Consider the following 20918-nt stretch of genomic DNA (forward strand, 5'->3'; position numbering starts at 1 on the left):
TGATGCTACTGCGAACAATAAGAAAAATAAGACAGAAGTTTTTACAAGAGAAAACAATGATCTAAAATAATTAGAAGATTCGCGTCTCGAATTTTTCTATCTAATTTTATGTACTTACATTAAGAAAAAATGAGGGATAAAGAGGTTTTTGATATTTTAATTATTATTATTATATATATGAGAAAATAAAATAATATAAAATATATCTGGTACAAAAATTATTTATTGGATAGTTAAAGCATATACATATGTATATAAAATACGTATAGTAAGTTGAAGAAATTCATATTTTATGTCGAAATAATAATTAAAAATGCTATTTGAAAAAATGGCGAAATACTTTCGTATTTTTTCTATTTTAATTGCGTTTTAATTTAGAGAAAGTATAGTCTCTCTTGTACAAATATAATATTAACTCCATGACTCGTTAAGTCTTCCTTTCCTGTTGACCGTTTTGATTAATCTTAGGTCAACCTGCATACAAACAAAAAAAAAACGCATGCATATCAATTAATCAGACCTACATTTTAAACAATACTTAGATCGCAATGGAGCAAGGTGCAATGAAACATGCAAATATCGAATTATTTAGATATTGCTTAAATACGCGATAAATTAAAGGTCTTTCTTCATCAAACCGTACGTGCGCAGCCTTATGATCAAGTAATTTTAAAATAATAATTATTAATTAAAAAACGTACACCTACTTTTCCCAAGATTCGAAAGTCTATATTGCGCTTTTATTTGGAAGCGAATCGAAAGGGAAAATTGTTAGATTTTAATGTCGTCTATAATATGTGTTATCAATTTTATTATTTATTTATTTTGACATGTTTCAATTTGCATTGAACTGTGAATCTAAGGAAAAGCAAATTGAATAAAATATTAAAGCGTCTTTTTAATTATTATAGCGTTATTATACTCTTATGTAATAATGCATAAAAAATATTAAAAAATTTCCAAATATTGGCACGTTTTTCGTTAATAAATTAGCTAAAATAGTTAAATTAGTTAAAGTAGTATAATAATGGCATTATCTCTTATATTTACGTAATACATATCAACGCAAGATAAGATCAATTGTACATAGTTATGCAGGAAGAAAGCTAACTTCGAAAGTAATTTCTGTAGCCAAATTATGATTAAGAGTAAAAAGTAAGGTCGAGAAAAATAAAAAATAAGTAAAAAATAAATTAAAAATAAAACGTAACAGTTTTTGTCAAGTTCGGCAAATTAAAAAATCCAAAAATTGATCTTTTTCTGTACAACTACATTACAATTATAGTTTCAATTCTAGATAAATACATCCTGAAACAAGATGAGGTAGTAATAAATATGTACATATACAAAATCATATTACAACTTTTAACAGAAGTATACAAGGCCTAAAATAAGATAAATAATTTGTATACATATGGGTATTCGTTTCCGAGATACATACAAATAATGCAAAGTTATTCACGATTGTAATATCAATTGAAAAAAATCAGAATTAATTTAATTTAATAAAATTTTTTTTTGCAAAATTTTTTTACTTTAGAAATCTCTACTATTGTTTATTATCTTCTAATTTTCATATACAGGATATCCCATTTTAATTAATGATGTCGAATATTGCTGAATCTGTCGCTGCATAACGAGAAAATATTTCATATAAAAAAAGTTAAAAGAGAAGAAAGTTGATATTCTTGTGTTTTAATTAAGATTGAAGGTCAACTTAATTTTTTTAATCAAGCTTTTTTTATATAAATCGATTTGTCGCAATATTTTTGGCATTAAAAAATTAATAGTTACAGTTTCAACAATATTATAATATTAATATTATATTATATAAATTATAATTCGATTATCTTAAAATGGGATATATCCTGTATAAATATGTATAATTGTTATAATACTTAACACACACATAGTTATACTTAATTAAGCAAGTTTCATATTTTATATATTCAGTCAGTCGTTTCGACTAGCGTTGCTATAATAGGCTTAGTGCAAATCATCCAGGTATATACCATCCAAACAAGGAAAGCCCCGAACACTATTTTGAGCAAACAATCGGCGATAAATAGATACATAAAAATCTGTCTTGCACGTGGCAGTGTCGAAGGATCGTCCTTTAAACAATACTGCCTTGTACCTAAGATATATACCAATAAATATTCGCTCCAAGGGATAATCTTTGTATCCATGAAAAACGTTTCTCTGTCCGCGGGACACAATCGATGCTCCAAATTACGCAAATTGTCGTTCCTGCAATTAAATTCATGCGGAATAAAAAAATTAATTTTTATCCTTTTACTCGAATCTTTTAAGATAATCCTAAACGTCGTCCTGTTTTATCGATAGAACAAAAAAAGTTTTAATTTTTTAATTAAAAAAACTTTTTAACAAAATCGGTAGATCCCCGCTTTGTTTCTATGTATACTTTAATCGTGGAAGAGCATTTATTATTCCATTCAATCAATAAAAAGAAAAGGGTGCGCAAAAATTATTTCATTGATAAAACATCATTTTTGTGCTTTCATTTCTTTTTATTGATTGAATAGAATAATAAATGCTTTTTCACGATTAAAATGCATATAGAAACAAAGCGCGAACCTATCGATTTTATATTAAAAACAAAAAAATGTTTTTAAATTAACAAATTAAATTTTTTTTCTTAGCACATACAATCGGTAAATTTGTGCTTTATTTTTATATGTACTTTAATTGTGGAAAAGCATTTATTATTCTATTCAATCAATAAAAAGAAAAGAGAAAAAGGTGCTTAAAAATTATGTTTTATCGATAAAATAGGATGACATTTAGGATCTCCGCAAGATTCTAAAGCTGTCCGTTTAAAAATAAATTTTTTTGATTTTTAACATAAAATTGATAGGTCCCCGTTTCATTTCTATATGTATTTTAATCGTGGAAAAGCATTTATTATTCTATTCAATCAGTAAAAAGAAAAATGTGCACAAAATGATTATTTGTCGGTAAAATAAGACGGCTTTATAATTTGAATAAATAGTGAGAGCTCTCCTTACCGAAAGATCCATTGCTTCATGGTATAATACTGAAGCAATTCTAATCCGACGTTCACTCTATTTTGTACTCGTATCATAAAAGGTTTATTCCCGGTAACGATGAGTAAAGCGTCTATTAGATACGCGGGTATAGTATGCAGCAACAGGATGGCAAACCAGTGTAGAATCTTGGAGGTTGTTATTCTTCCACCGGGATACCAAAGCGGTTCTGAATGAAACGTAACGTGTTATGTTTATATTACATATGTTTATTTAGCTTACAAGTTGTTTTGCCAGTTGGTGATACTTACGCGAGAACGGGTTCGTGAGCACATGTTTTTTCCCCGTTTCCAGTGCTTCGCCCCAAGATATTGGATTTTCCTGATTCTGCGTCGCATTTAAAAATATCGGCTCGGCAGGCTTTTCCGATCCGACCTGCCAAGCCAGAGCAATCGTCGCGTTTACCGCCATATCGCAAGGCACTATATCAGTAAAGTAATTTGCGTTGCAGAGCATGGATCGGATGACTCCTTTGCCAGCCCCGATCATTAATCCGGTCGGGCCGTTCATGTTGTCCACCCAACCAGGTACCGGTTCCTTCCAAGACGCTACCACTGAAATACAAGTGTCAACATTAGTTTTTGGCAGAGATATGCAAAATAGGTCCAAACCCCCATTTGGAATAATTTGAAATTGCAAAATGCATTCAAATAGAAAATGAAAAATAGGCATTTCTAAAAATGGTTTCTTTTTAAATAAAAATATTTTTTCCAGTTATTTTTATACATACAAAGTGTTTTATTTTAATTTTCCTAGGCAAAAATAGCTCTGAAATTAAGCAAAATACAAAAAAAGATTTAATAGAAGTTATAGGATTTCAAGGGGGAAAGAAGCGCTACTGACTTACTTAAAGAGCAAGTTTCAATGTCATTTGTTTTTTTAATAGAACTATTTCAACTTTTTATATAAATCGATTTGTCGCAATATTCACTATAAAAAGTTATTTAATTTTTTTTTAACTATCCAATAATAATAATTTGTTAAAAAAATAATTATTTTATTTTAAGAGGCTGTAGTTTCGTATTATTGATCAAAAATTGAGATTAGATTCGACTATAAATCTATTTATTGGTTATATGGATTGTTTATTACCTGAAATTATAAGCTAACGCGGTTTGTAAATATTAATACTTTAATTGTGGAAAAGGATTGATCAATCTGCAGCCAATCAAAATATAAATAAAAAAATCATCATTCACTTTTAATAATAATTTTATAACTTTTTTAAAAAATTGATTTGCTTAAAAATCAAATCATGCATAAAAAATTCTATTTATATTTTATAATTATATGCCACGTAATAAATACTAAAATCGAAAATATGTGTTTAGGAAAAATTCCTTACCTATCGACGGGCGTATAACTCCTGCGGGTAGTCCACATCTTGACACGTAATCTTCACTGAGTGCCTTACTGTAGGCATACGTGTTAGGTTGATCACCCAATAGTTGTGGTTTCATTGTCTCTATCATTTCATTTGACATCGTATTAATTATGTGAATAATACCTTCCGCTGAGACATTAGTTTGATAAGCACGTTCTTCCAATATCGACTCGCCGCATTGACAAAAAGATGTCGAAATGTGAATAAACGATTCGAGTACGGACATCTGAAACATATATAATATTTTATTTTGTAGTATAGGGTGTTCCATAGGAAATTGCTGAAACGAATCAGATGTCATTTTTTAATGCATGCAGTTATTGAGAAAACAAAAATTGTTTTGGAAAGAGGAAAGTCTGCAGTTTTTAATGGATAAATAAAATGTTTGTATACCAGTTTATATTTTATTGAAAAAAGTGCTAATAATCACAGAAAATCACATAAACTAATGATACATATTTTCAACAGTACCAGATTTAATAGCAGCTACATTACAAAAATTCAGAAATAAAAATTATATACATAATTAAAATTTGCCAAATTAAAATTATGTACGTAATAGATATTCAAAAATTAAAATTAAAATATAAAATATATAATAGAATATAAAATTAAAATATAAATTTTTAATACAATATACACTGTAGCATCAATAATTATATCTGCATTATTTTTTAATGAAAATTATTGAATTGTATTTCTCAAAATTAGTATTCTACTATCAGTTTACTGTATACTAACAGTAATTAACTATCATAAGTAAACTTGATACCAAAACTGAGTTTGATTTATAAGTCGACACAATTACTTTTACTTGTAACTTCCTACTATATTAACAAATCTGTTTGTAAATACTAAATTTATGTACTATATGTTATATATACATATATCATTTCTTTTATAACCGAATATAATTACGCACGCAAAGCGAAGTTATATTATTCTTTGATAATAAAATCTTAAAAATTGCGACGCATGCATGCAAAAATTATTATTGCAATAAATACATAAAAAATATATTAATTATGCAACGCATAAAAATTTAATATTTAAATCTTTAATTGAAAATATGAACGAAAAAATAAAATTTTTTACAAAAATTTTGTATGATCAAATATGTTTATTAATACAAAATATTTTTATGCAAGCTGCATCTTCAAAAAGCAATTACATACTAATAAAGCATGTACGTATATAAAATAATATTTATTTATATTCCTTACATTGATACTTCTAAATCAACATACACACAAACAGAGATTATCAAAATAATATTTATAATTTTTTTACGTTTTTATTAGATTCGTGCGAAACTCCATACTCCATATATCCGTCACGCTGCGCGGTTCGCGCGAAACTGATTCTCGTGCGAGGTATCGCGAGCGTAAAGTCGAGATCACGTGACCAGCGGACCCGCGCTTCGCGGATCATGTGACCACTGGTCATGTGACCATCGGTTCCGCACTCCGCGCTCGTAATAGCCCGCATTTGTTCGTATTTTCTGTTAAAGATTTAAATATTGAATTTTTATGCGTTACATAATTAAATTAATATATTTTTTATACATTTTGATTGCAATAATTTTTGCGCATGCATCGCATGCATTAAATTATAATTTTATACATGCGTTGCAATTTTTAAGGTTTTATTATCAAAGAATAATATAACCTCGCTTCGCGCACGTAATTATATTCGATTAAACCAAACAAAATAAGAAAAATATATAAAGAAATACATATATATACAAAATAGTTCTCAAACGATACAATAAAAATTCGGCAAATTAAAATTATATATACATAATAGAAATTCAATAAATTAAAATTATATACATAATAGAAATTCGGGAATTAAAAGTGTATATAATAGAAATTTGGCGAATTAAAATTATAGTCATAACATCAAGCAACTATTATTGCAAGATTAACAATTTGACAATTGTCAAATAAACAACAGAAACGATATCGAAGAAGCGCGCGCTTGTGTTGTCTAGTCCATTAAAACCTGCCTTTCCTCTTTCTAACACAATTTTTGTTTTCTCAATAAGTGCATGCATTAAAAAATGACAGCTGATTAGTTTCAGCAATTTATTACGGGATATCCTGTATTTTCTAATACCGAATAAAGTTATTTTTAATTCTAGAAGGAAACCAAAATCGACATAATGGCTTAAAATTTCTTTAAAAAATATATCTTTATTTTTTTACAACTTTTCTTAGTGAATTTCATAATTAAAAAAATTATAAATATTATTTTAATTTCTGTGTGTGTGTATGTTGATTTTGAAGTATCAATAGTAAGGAATATAAATAAATATTATTTTATATACTTATATGCTTTATTAGTATGTATTTGCTTTTTGGAGATGCAGCTTGCATAAAAATATTTTGTATTAATAAAATATTCAATTTTAATAGATACAAAAATGTTTTTCCTTAAAATTTTATTTTATCTATAAATAATAAATAAAAACAATAAGGTGTAATTTTATTATACAAACACGATAAATTTGTATGTATTAATAATTTATCGCAATATTTTATAATTTTTTTATACTTTCTGTATTTTTCAATGAGCATGATGATTTTGGATATTAATTCTTTAAATGTCAATTTTTGCCTGCGTTACAAGAAAATGTTTGCTTGAAACAATAGTATATATAAAATAATTTGACTCTTTAAAAATATAACCTGATCGTTCATAAATATCTATAAGTACTATAATTTCCTAGAATTACTTAATACTTTCATACAAAACTAAAAATACAAAAAAAATTAAGTAATATATATCTATAAGTACTATAATTTTCTAGAATTACTTAATACTTTCATACAAAACTATAAATACAAAAAAAATTAAGTAATATATTGATTTTATGTTGATGAGATTTTTTTAAATCATTTTATAAAATTATTTAAGGAGGCTTTTTCCATAAAAAAATAATTTTAAAAAATTGTATTAGCATAAAGTTTAAAATTTTATAAAAATATATTTTTAACATATATAATTTTAATAAACAACTTTCGAAAGATATTTATAAAATTATAATACTTTGTAAAAATAGGCGCAGACAGAAATGAACATATACTACTAATAAACATATCCACATCACAATAATAAATTATTAAATAATATTAGGCCATGTGTAACGAGCAAAAAAATTTTTATTAATTCTTGGAAAAAAATTTTTTAATTTGAAAAAACCATTTGACAAACGTTTCGACCTGTACTTGGTCTTCTTCAGTGCGCAGTAATCGTTATGATAATTAAATAAATAAAAATAAAAATAAAAATAAAATTAAATAATAATAAGTCGCAATATCATGTCAAGTAAATTAAATATCCACGTCACATTCTAGGTACTTATGTTTTTCAAAGAATTGTATAGCTTAACATTAATCTTTGTAAGTACTTACATATATACATATATATGTCCGTGCATTATTATCTGAATATTTTTGAATAGTAAAGAAGCGATTAGTATGCTCTTGTGCTCTTTGCAAAAGAGACAGATAGAATTTTAATGCCGAAAAAATTGAGAACAAGATCGACAAATTCTCTTAAAAATCAAGAGAGAAAACTTTTATGATGACAAATTTATAGAGTCCAAATTATATTCTTTTTTTACTTTATTTAGAAAGGAAGAATATATTTAAATTTAAATTTTTAGTCGTTTAAAAAATTTATTTTATCGAAAGTTAAATGAATATTTAAAATCATCAAAAAATTGATTTTAATAAAATAGAATCTCAAGTATAAGAAAGAAAATTTTAAAAATTATTCTGATTTTTTTATACATGTATTTTAGTGTTGAGAAAAAAGAACATGAAGGTAGGTAGTTTGTCAAGCTATTGTACAAAAATTTTTGACGTAAAGAAAAATATTCTTTGTAGGTATAAGATAAAAATTAATAGCAAGTGTCGAAAGTATTCATTCTCTTTCTACCTATTTAATGTAATCATAAATTGTGAAACTTTTAAATGTGTTTCTCGGAATTATATTAAAAAAAGAAGTAAATACATTTTTATTAATTTTTTTAAAATAAATAAGTCAGATCGAAAACATAAACATATATAATACATATTTTTGTCATCTGAACGATATCTTTACGGATAAATCAATATTTAAAAAAATCTTTGCTTTATAATTGTTGAAAAATGTTTAAAAAAAAAAATTTTTTTAAATTCTTTTTAAATATATACATACAAAAAATAAAAAAAAATTTTTCTTAATTCAAATATTATGAATTTTCCATGCTAAAAGAGACAGATTTCAAGATATAGAATTAACTACTGTATATTAGAGTCCTATATAATTTGCACTTTAGTGCATGCGCTCTTGAATGAAATCTCCTACTTAATCATCGAATAAAACTTTAACTCGCTTAATCGATATTACGGACACAATTTTATCATAATAAATGATGAGGAAAATTCAATGTAATGTAATTATACCGGTTTAAACTTACACATAATTATCTACTAGTACAAATTGCGTACCCTGTGTTAACCTTAGAAAGGGAGTGCAATCTTTTCAAGGATGTGCGATCTACTGTCTCTCTCTTTTTAATCGAATACAAGTGGGAATATAGATAGAAAAGGCTACACCTGTCAAAACTTCTTTTCTCTTGATCGCCTCTTGATTAGAACGCGCAATGTATGCTTTAATAAGATTCTAAAGTAAATAAAGAGTTGGCAATATTGAAAAATCATATACGTTTATTCTGATATTATAACGTCAGATTGATCATCGTACTCTGTCAGTTAAAAGAAAAATATAGACTTGCAATTATCCATGATCAGAGATATGCAAAAAAGTTGTTGAAATCCACTTGAAATAAAAAAATGCTTTTTAAACTCGTTTAAAATAAAAAATGGCAAGTGTGCATTTTTTAATGTTTTTTTTTAATGAAAATAATTTTTTAAATATTTTTATATATATTTATTTCTATTCAAATTCTTATTAAAAGGAAAATATAGATTTGCAATTATCAATGTCACATAGATATGCAAAACGGATGTTCAAATCTATTTGGAATAGAAAATGCATTTTTAAAATGTTTTTTTAAAAATAAAAATAATCTTTTTAATCTTTAATATTTTTAATATTTTTATATGTATATTGATATTTATTTCTTTAATTTATATTTTTTACGTTTTTTTTACACATTTATTCTTATATATTTCTTTTAATATAAACTTAAATTGAATTTTATACGGAAAACATTTATATATATAATTATAAAAAATATTTGATTATATTACAAATATTCAATTATTCTTTTAAAATGATTGAAAATAATTTTTCAAAAAAGGAAAACATTTTACACATGATCCTTCTACAAGGTTTCATAATTAGAACCAGTGATGTCAAAATGAGGACGCGACATCAGTGACATCATCGCATATTAATTAATATCTCGATTAATTTTTAGTGCAAGCAAAATGTATTAGAAAGAGAAAATGACTACTGAAAGCTGTAAATGGAAATATAAAATATATTTTTTGAAAAAAATGCGAAGATAGACATTTTACACTTTATATTTCCATTTAAAATGCATCTATATTTCAAATAATCTCTATAAATTTATAGCAAGAGCATTTACCTGTTTCGCTAGCGCCACGATGTTTACAGTGCTCAAAGTGTTCATCTTGACGGCCATTTTCAATGATAGGTCGAACCTGACATTAGCGGCCATGTGGAAGACAACGGCGACTCGACTCGTAAGACGTTCCTTGTCCGTGTCGGATAAAGAGAGTCCTTCCACGGTCGTATCGCCGACTATCACTATCAATTTCTTCAGCCGTTCTGGGAATTGTTCTCTGAGGATCTTAAATGGCTCTTGCTGCAAATTTAATAAATTCCATGAATCCCTCGAAAGCCTTTTCTCGCCTCTTTTCAAGACAGTTTTATAATTTTGCAAAATATCTCAAGTGACGTCATTAGACGTCAAAATGCAGGGATAGTTATATAATTAAAAAGTTAATAACTTTTAACTTAGATTAGTTAATTTTAAATGTATTAATTTTTAACTTCAAATTAGTTATTTTTGACCTTGAAGTTATTAACTTTTTTCCTAAGTTATTTTTTTTTTAAATCTCTGAATACCATTATTGTTTTTTTATAAACGTATCCCAAGTAGAACAGAAGATCAAAATAATATCATTTTGACGTCATACTTATCAAATTTGGAGTTCAAATTTGGTCAATATGACGTCAAATTGACATTATTTTGACTTTTCTGTTCTACTTGGGATTATTTTTAAATTAAACTATTATTAATTTTTATGTTTAATTGTTATTAATCGTAATTACCAAAAATATATTTCTATATAAAAATCAAAATTTCTTTGTTATTTGTTATTATACTATTTTGAAAGAATTAAAAAATAAAATTCTAATTTAATATAAATAATGATAAAAATAAATCTAATTTAATATAAATAATTTTTAAAAATTAATTTTTTTATTAAACTTCAGTTAATTTAATCGTAACTTAACTTTAACTGAGTTAATTTTTTATTCGTGCAACTTTTAACTTAGCTAAATTAATTTTATAAGCAACTAGCTTTAACTTAACTTAATTAAAAAAAATCATTAATTTACTCAACCTTATCAAAATGACGTCTATTTAACGTCTAATGACATCAAAATGATGTACACTTGCTATCTAGAAGGTATTCTATATTTTTTGAAATTTTTTTTGAAAGTTTTGGTCAGATCTCTTAGGGAACGTGACTTTTTTTTATGTAATAGATTACAAAGAACAGTAATTGCAATTGTACATTAATTTAGAAATTTATTTTAATTAATTTATAATAATATAAAATAATAATAAATAAATTGTGATAATAGATGGATTACTTTATTTTAAAAAATAAGCATTTTTAACTTTTTTCATGAAATTAGAGTTTTAAATGTTTAATGATTTATGACTTTGTTTACAATTTTTATATAAAATGTTAATAAACTTTACTTTTGACTAAAATTTTATAAATTATAGTTGTAGAAATATATTAAAGATAGATATCAAAATAAAAAACAATACAAAATATTATGTTAAGAAATATTTCTCTAACGAATTAAATAAGTAGGTTAAAATTTAATGAAAATCAAACTTTTCTAAATTTCATATTTGTTAAAATTTATTAAATTTATTAATATTTTCTAAAATATTAGTAACGTAAAAATGTATACAAAAATTTTTATTTTTGAAATATTTCAAGCAATTCAGCAACCAATATGGAGGCGATATAGCGTAAGATGTAGATCTTAATAGAGGCAAGGAAACAGAGAAGGAAACGTGTTATGTAAGTTTTTTGTAAAAAATCGAGATTTAATAAAAACAAGGTGCACATCTCGCAAGGACTTTGCAATCTGCGAGAACTGTTATTCTGTCATTAAATCATTAAAGGTCGCAGTAAGGTCGACATTAAGCGCTTAATCCGTCAAATGTAATTTTAATAGGGAATTATACTTTATAACTGCTAGAAAATGATGTCGATACAATGATTACGGAAATAATTGAAAATTATAAAAATCACATCACTTTTTCACTTAATTATGTTATGTCTTGCTACACGAAAGAAATTATCTTGTGTTTTCCCAACAAGAAGGGATTTCCTCCATATTATGCACGTGTCGATTAGGCAATATTTGAACTAGTAATTTCCTGATCAATTGAAATTGAAAAGTTTTCTTTGGAATTAAATTAAGTAAATATTTAAAAAATAAAATTTCTGCCACAACACCAGATAAAATGTTTGCAATATTTTTTAATACAATGATAATATTATAAATATATTTGAAACAACTTTGAGAACAAAGGTATTTTATTACTGTATACAATTTTATGAAAGTTTTATTTTAAATATTTAATGAAAATTTTTTTCTAAAATATATATTTAATAATATATTTAATAAAATATATTTAATAAAATATATTTAATAAAATATAATGTTCTTTTTTAAATTTGTAATTTTTAATATCCAAAATTGCCAAAAATAGTATCTTGAAAATTATTAATTTCAAGCTAGAAAAGTGTGTAAATACATAAACATATATATGTAGTGTATACATTGTATAATGTGAAGTTGATTGTCTCAGGTTGTAATTAAATCGTCGCTTGATCATGAGTTATACAAACAGGTTTACAAGTGCAATAAACTATTTTTGTGATTTTTTCTTGTGCTTATATATAAACAATTTGCAGTAAACATTGTACGTGTTCTTTTTCCAGAGAATAATGACAATAATAATCGTTTAACGTAACTTTTTTTATTCATCGATTATAATAATTCAATTGGAAAATCCACAATGGAAAAATATAGTCATGATAACGCATTGGAAACATATCGAATCGGTAACTTTCTAATTCAAATTCTTGAAAAGATGAATTGCAATGTAATGTTTCCGAAGCATTTCTCGATTTTGTATGCACGATTGCTTGATTCAAGGATATAAGAATTAATAATTAGCAAACGTCTTGGCACAACGAAAGTTTTGAAAGTTTCTCGAAAGACTGATGAAGTAATTCGAAAATTTCTGATGATTCGCATGATTGATGTCAAGGCAATTCGCGACGGTTTAATTCGTTTACCGGGTATAATAGATACTATAAATTTATAATTAAGCAGTCGATTATCATCTTTCATCAATTTCCGCGTACATTTTAATTGATCATTTTATTCGATCAAAATCTAAGAATATACATGTGTGTATTTTTCCGTAAACGATTGCTTGCAATCATTACGTGTTACTGGAATAAATTATAGACCAACTATATGCAATTGTAAACCGGCTGGATGCACGACAAAAATGCATGTATAAAGAATTTAAAAATTATTTAATAATAAATAATGTATAAGAAATCAATATATATGTATGTGCATGTACATCTCGATTTTATGATTTATTATTTATTAATTTTACTTTTATTAAAATAATTAATAAATGATGAGTAAAAAATTGATATATGAATTAAAACAACCATGTGTTTTCTTTGCAAATCATTTGATTCCTTTCATTATGTTGTGCATAAATGTATGTAAGATCAATTAAGAAATAAATATTTTATAATTTATATAAAATTATGTCATTGAAGTACAAAATATCTAAATAAGTTAATTTTTTGTTATCGATTTATTAAAAAAAATTAGGGTAGTTTCATAAAAAACTTGATTAATCTTCAAATAACCTTGAAAAATGACCTTAGTTAAAATTCAAAGATTCTCAACTTTTTTACTTATCTTGATTTTGTTATTTATTATTTATTAATTTTTTAATTATCGGTTTTATTTTTTATTTTCATTACTTCATTACCTTCATTCTTTTCATCTTCACTTTTGTTTTTGTCCGCATTGCTGCGCATTCTTTGATTGTCGTATTAATATTAATGCCTGGCGATAATTAATGCCTGTTGTTATTCTTCGTAAAGAGCGCGTGTGAGTTTATTTAAAATTTAGAAAAGTGCAATCGCGCGTGTGAATAGTCGCGCTTGGTTTTGCAATACTCGACACCTTTAGCGGATCGTCATTATATGAAGTTGTTATGAAAGCTACGGAATATAATGTGTGAAGAGAAAAATTATAATAAATCTCCGCTTTCGAGGGAATAATCACCACAATAATGCCAGGAAAGGTCTATTGCGTGTCGCATGTTGCTTCATCGTTGATCGAAGTTATTTTAACGACAGCGCATTCGCCAGAGATCGTAATGCGGCTCGTTCTATTAGCCACCTTGACGCATATTGTATGTAAGTTTATACATGTGTTTGCACATATATATGTATAACGATGTATTTGCGCTGAGGTGTTGTTTCTTACAATATTTCGATATTTTTTTTATTTACTCTGATGTAATCAGCGTTGTGTTTACATGATTTTATATTTATTATTATACATTCAAAATTATATTTTTTATTTTATTTATATATTTACATATTTATTATATATATATATATATATATATTTATTATTATAGTTATATTTATTATTATATTTAAAATTAACTATTATTAACTATTATTAACTACTATTAACTTATATTTAAAATTAACTAGATAAAGATGAGATAAAAATATCTATATTTATCTTAGATAAAATAAATATGATTTTTTTTAATATAGATAATCTAGATAAAATTATATGGTGATTCATCTAGATAATTTTCAGATAATATTATTTTTAAGGCCGTATAAACACAGTCATAAAAAAATGTAAATTAGAAAAGGGATATAAAAATATATTCGTATTTGAAATAAGTTATAAATTTGTATCGCTTACTTTATTTTTATGTGCCATGACTCTAAATCAATTTATTTAAACATTATTCTAGATAATTTAGTAAATATAACATTTTTTTCATTTAAATGTAAGATATAAATAATACATTTTTTGAATTATCTATATGAAGATAAGATGACGCCAAAATTTCATCTATATAATTTTATTTATTTAACAGCAAACAATGAATATAACATAACCGAATGTTATCCGACATCAAATGAAGAAACTTTACATTTACATCACGTTTCTTAATGTAAGATATGTATCGTGTCTATTCTCAGGTTCTCTCTCCCAGGTTCTATATTTTAAGAGTTAATTTCTTTGTCTCACATTAGTTACGGTATTATCCAATTTTATTTACTACCTAATTATCTATTTTTAGATTAGAGAATTAAGCGACCTCCTTTTAAAAATATAAATAGATAATAATGATAAAGCTCGTGTATCGCGTAATTAAAATTGAGATAATTTTATTTTATTATATAAATGTTATTTTATTTTTATCGTTATGTTATTTTATTTTTATTTTCTTATATATATAAATTAAATATTATATTAAATTTTATTTTTATTTTTTATCAAAAGTTTAACATATCGAAAGACAATGATAACAGAATGTATATATATATATATATATATATATATATATATATATATATAATATAACAATTCTTTCATTTAAGTATTTGTTTGAGATATTATCTTCTCAATTAACTTCTGCTAATTAGAAAAGATAGAATGCAGCCGCATTCAATGTTGCAACATTCAACACTTTTAGCGAATTCTTGTTATAAAATCATTATGAAAACTATGTAATATGTGAAGAGAAAAATCGAATTACTTATAGTAAATTTTTGTTTACGAGCTCACGATAAATGAAGTTGGAAAATTTCTATTATATTATAAATTGATAAGAACGTGACATAGAATGTTCAAAATAATTTTAGAATATTAAAAGTAAGAATAATTTATATAACATGTAAATAATTTACGTAAATAACTAAAAATTTACACATCTCTGTACATTAATTATTTTTAAATCTTCCATTAAATTTATTCGAATCGATATCATCGCTATTATGAAAGAGGATTTTTGTTCCTATAAAAATTTCATTTAAAATACTACTATAATATTGTCATTACATCATTTCTTCCCTGTATTGATCTATATTGATAATTATGGCTAATTATATATGTGTGAGCGGCAAAAAATGGGATTGTTGCTACGTTAATTTATTACGTCAAAGTATGTAAGTAATTAAGTTGTATACACATATATAAGTTTATTGGAATATATCAAATTAATTAATTTTGTATAAAATTATATTAGTTTTTGTATAATTAATGATATATGGATGCAATATATTTTTCTTTTTACTTCAAAATTTCCTCTCCTTTAAATTTTCCACTCATTATTTTATTTTCTCTCTCTAATAAAATTGAATAAAATTGTGATATACCTGCAATATGATGTTCAATCTTGCTTGCGAATCAGCGCCTTTCTTTCTCCTGATTAATAAAAAAATATCGCCAATGTCAGGACAGCTCAGCAGGAGTTTTGAGATTAGGACCTTTCCCATGAATCCAGTACCTCCGGTGATGAGGACACTTTTGTTTAAAAACCACTCAGGTATCGATGGAAATTTTGCGGTCATTTTTTTTTGAGAGAGAAAGAGCTGAAAAAGATGTATAAACAGAATATTTGTTAGAAAAAAATAACTGGAAATATAGAATGATAGAATAAAATTAAAAAAAATTATGATTTATGTTCCTTATTTGTCTAGTTTTAGAATTTTTATTCTTTACTTTCTATTTTATATATATAAAAATGTTTTTTTATTTTTTGTAATTATATCGAAGAAAATTCATATAGCTTTTCGGGGTAAACGTTTTTAACGTAGGCAAACATCTAGAATGGATATTTCATTGTAATTATTGTACTTTATTGTAATTATATTTTATTAATATTCTATTCAATGATCTTTTTTTTCTTTTACAATATGTCAATTACAATATTTAATTAATATTATAAAAAATAATAGAGCCAATATATTACATATTACACATTTAATTAATATTATAAAAAATAATAACCAATATTACATATTACATATTTAATTAACACTACAAAAAGTAATAGACAAGCGTAAATGTTAGAATTATTCACAGTTGTAGAATATAAATTAATAAAAAAAACTAAACAGAACAAAATTAGTAACAACTATGTATGACACAATCAAATAATAAAGAAAAACAATCTGGCCTTTTATTTTTTCTCGAACGATACCATTTAAATTATTATTTTAAAAAATGTTTATTTTTTATTTATTTATTTCGCAATATATATGCATATTTACTAAATTGGACGTAGAAAATTTGAAAAAAAAATTTTTTTCACTAAATAAGGAAAACGTAAACGATCCGAACAATTTTTTTTTAAATATCGCAGTACCAAAAGAGCAAACACTATAATAAAAAGAAAAAAGAAAAATCAATTTTGCCATTTATTTTTTTTATAGTTCTCAAACGATACCATTCAAATTGTTAAAAAAATGTTCATTTTATTTATACGTCTCGCAATATCCATACTTACTAAATCGGACGTAGAAAATTTGAAAAAATTTTTTTCACTAAACAAGAAAAACGTAAACGATCCGAACAATTTTTTTTTAAATATCGAAGTACCAAAAGAGCGAACACTATAATAAAAAGAAAAAAGAAAAATCAATTTCGTCATTTATTTTTTTTATAGTTCTCAAACGATACCATTTAAATTGTTAAAAAAATGTTCATTTTATTTATATATCTCGCAATATCCATACTTACTAAATCGGACGTAGAAAATTTGAAAAAATTTTTTTCACTGAACAAGAAAAACGTAAACGATCCGAACAATTTTTTTAAACTTAAGTATCGCAGCACCGAAAGAGCGAACACTATCTAGGAGGAGTCGCGACTTGCACCAAAGACAAGTAATCCTCTATTGTTCCATATCGCGAGGACTGTAGGAGCGAGACTGAGTGCCGATACCACAAAGACGATGGCTTTATCCCTGTCGCATGGCTGACAGTTGACGGTCATTCTTATATTGCAAGACTTTCTTGCGATTTTTCCTTCGTCCAGTGCAGCGTCCAGTGGGCGATGAAGGTTCGAGGGACGCAGCAACTTTTCAGGGTCTCGCAAATTCCCTCTTACTTCATCATCCCTACCTCTCCGAAAGAAATATAGCGATGGAACTAACGATAAGTAAATTTCCATTTGGTCACATCGGGATATTTTTCTTTTTTTTTTTTTTACATATTTAAATGATTTATTTTCTGGAAAAAAAATTCCTTATCAACATTTGGGAGAAATTATTCATATTCAAGTTCCAGTCTCTGATGCTCGCGATACGCTTATTCACGTTTTTATATAATATTCATGCAGAAGTTGAAGTTCGGATTCGAGTTGATATTCATGACATCGCTATTCGCTAGCGGCGGGAAAAAGGACAATGAATTACTCTTCGGGCCTTCTGATTCTGCGACCCTGGAAGGTAGTACTTGATACACAAACACGGCAGTCGATTATTTAAAACCGCTCTTTGAGATTTTTGCAATGAGAGATTTTTCTCACATACCTATGATTTCACTTTTGCATATATATTAAACTTATTTTCTTAAGACACAACCGCAGGTCGCATATTAAACTAATTTTTGTATACATTACAAATAATTAATATTTAGATACAAAAGATTCGAAGAAATTTTATGATTCAACTAGCAAAAATTGCGATAGCTCTTTGATGACATGATAGGTGGTTACTAAAAAAAAAATATTTCAAACACTGATAACAATAATAAAACGGCTAATTATTTTTAAACAGGAGGCTATAGAATAAAAAAATATTAAAGTAAAAAAAAAAATTAACCATTAAAATTTAATATTATTATTTCTTCAATATGTATTATACATATATGTATTAACAATAATTATTTAATGTTTAAGTTTAAAATGATATGTTTCATTCAAATTTAAAATATGTTTAATATTTACTTTACCCAAGGTTGGGTAAGTTAATTATTTTTTTAAACTAAATAAAGTTAAAGTTAATGGGTTATTAAAATTATTTTAGTTACGTTCAAAGTTAAGTTAGAATTAAATTAACTTAAGTTAAATTTAATTCTGTAAAAAATATTTATATTAAATTAAAATGTCATTACTTTAAAATTCATAAATTTAATATTTTATTTGTTAATTTGTAAAACTAAGGAAATAACAAAAATGTTGTTATATAGGAATGTATTTTTTTCTTTGTAATTAGAATTATGAAAAAAATTAAAACTAATAGTACTTTATTTATTTCATAATTCTTGTAAGAATGACATACCTAATAGAATAATGCTCGTATTTTTAATTGTTATTAAACATTTAATTGCCGAATTAAGATTTTATAGAAAAAAATAATGGCATTTAGAGACGAAAAAAATGTTTAATTTACAAAAGGAACGTTCGGCAAGTTTAAAATTCAAAAAAATCTGAAACTTGGCATAATTTTAAAGTAATAGGTTCTAATAACAAAATCATTTTTGTTGATGCTAAAAACGAGTTTCGGAATACAACTAATTGTTAGAAAATCGGTTTTTACATTCCGAAGAAAATATCATCAAAACAAATAGAAATATAAAAGATTTTAATGTTTAAACAAAAGTTTTACGGCTTCAAATGTACTTTACAATGGCGTACTTGGATTTTTAAAAAATGATAAAATTTTTTCAAAGTATCCTCATTACTCAATATTTTTTATATTTTGGAAAAATTTTTAAATTATATATATTTTAAAGTTTATTATGTGTTACGCCAAATTCAATCATGTATAATAAAGTCATGTTGCAGAAATTAATTCTTGAGAAATAAAAGAAAGACGTACCCACTACATTTATTTATTGTTCGCTGATTCATAATGACACTTATCGTTTTTTTTCTTTTTCTTTATAAGTAATTTTTCTTTTCTTCTCGCAATACATATTAAATATGTTAAATATTAAAAATATTTATAGTCTAGTTACATAATATTTTTATAATAAAGACGCACGTTTACTATTTATTTCCTGTCTCATATTGACTTATCCTTTTTTCTTTTTTGTTCATAAGTTCTCTAATAATATTATTCCAATATTACAAGATGTTTATTCTATATATATATATTATTATGATATAATATAATGTATGTATATATGTATGTAATTTAGAAATATTATTTATATTTATATTAAATGTATTGCAAGAAGGAAAGGAAAACTACTTATGAAGGAAAGGAAAAAAAAATAAGTCGTTATGAAACAACGAACAAATAAGTGTCGTAGATAGATAGCGTGCGTCTTTATTTTATTTCTCAAGAACTAATTCCCGCAATATAACTTTATTATACATGATTGAATTTGACGTAACACATAAGCTTTAAAATATATATAATTTACATTTTTTTTAAATATAAAAAAAAATTGAGTAGTGAGAATGTTTTGAAAAATTTTATTATTTTTTAAAAATCCAAGTACGCCATTGTAAAGTACATTTGAAGACATAAAACTTTTTGTTTAATCACTGAAATCTTTTATATTTCTATTCGTTTCAAAGATATTCGCTTCGAAATATAAAAACTGATTTTTTAGCAGTTGGTTGCATTTCTAAATTCAATTTTTTAGCACCAATAAAAAATGGTTTTGTTATTGAAATCGTTCCTTATTGTAAACTAAGTTAAAGTTATAATGGTGTATAAAATTATTTTAGTTACGTTAGAAATTTAGTTAAGGTAAAATTAACTTATGTTAAATTAAAAGTTAATTTTTAAAAAGATATTATTTATATTACATTAAATAAATGTCATAACTTTAAAATTCATAAATTTAATATTTTATTTATGAATTTTTAAAATTTATGTAAAATAAATAAGAAAATAGCAAAAATTCTTTTTTAATATAGAAATGTATTTTTTCTTTGTAATTAGAATTATGAAAAAATTGAAACTAATAGCACTTTATTTACTTCACAATTCTTGTAAGAATGATATACATTATAGAATAATGCTTTTATTAAAATTTAATTGTTATTAAAAGTTTAATTGTTGAATTAAAATTTTATAAAAAAATAATGGCATTTATTAGAGATGAACAGAAATTTTTAACTTAGAAAAAGGTAAT

At 24.8% G+C, this 20918-nt stretch overlaps 1 protein-coding gene across 1 annotated transcript; it reads right to left on the bottom strand.

The window, feature by feature from the left end:
- Nucleotides 1-203: 203 nt before the first annotated feature.
- Nucleotides 204-17384, bottom strand: LOC114937547 (putative fatty acyl-CoA reductase CG5065). The gene is made up of 7 exons (XM_085490014.1): nt 17333-17384; nt 16200-16415; nt 10058-10297; nt 4414-4678; nt 3320-3622; nt 3030-3237; nt 204-2250 (listed from the first exon to the last, which is right to left on the bottom strand). The coding sequence occupies exons 2-7, from the start codon at nt 16392-16394 to the stop codon at nt 1950-1952; spliced, it is 1512 nt and encodes a 503-aa protein (XP_085346140.1). The 5' UTR covers nt 16395-16415; nt 17333-17384; the 3' UTR covers nt 204-1949.
- Between the last annotated feature and the right edge of the window lie 3534 nt (nt 17385-20918).

The sequence above is a fragment of the Nylanderia fulva genome, unplaced genomic scaffold (assembly GCF_048542155.1).
Source record: "Nylanderia fulva isolate GAGA-0341 unplaced genomic scaffold, ASM4854215v1 Scaffold119, whole genome shotgun sequence".
Lineage (NCBI taxonomy): Eukaryota > Metazoa > Arthropoda > Insecta > Hymenoptera > Formicidae > Nylanderia > Nylanderia fulva.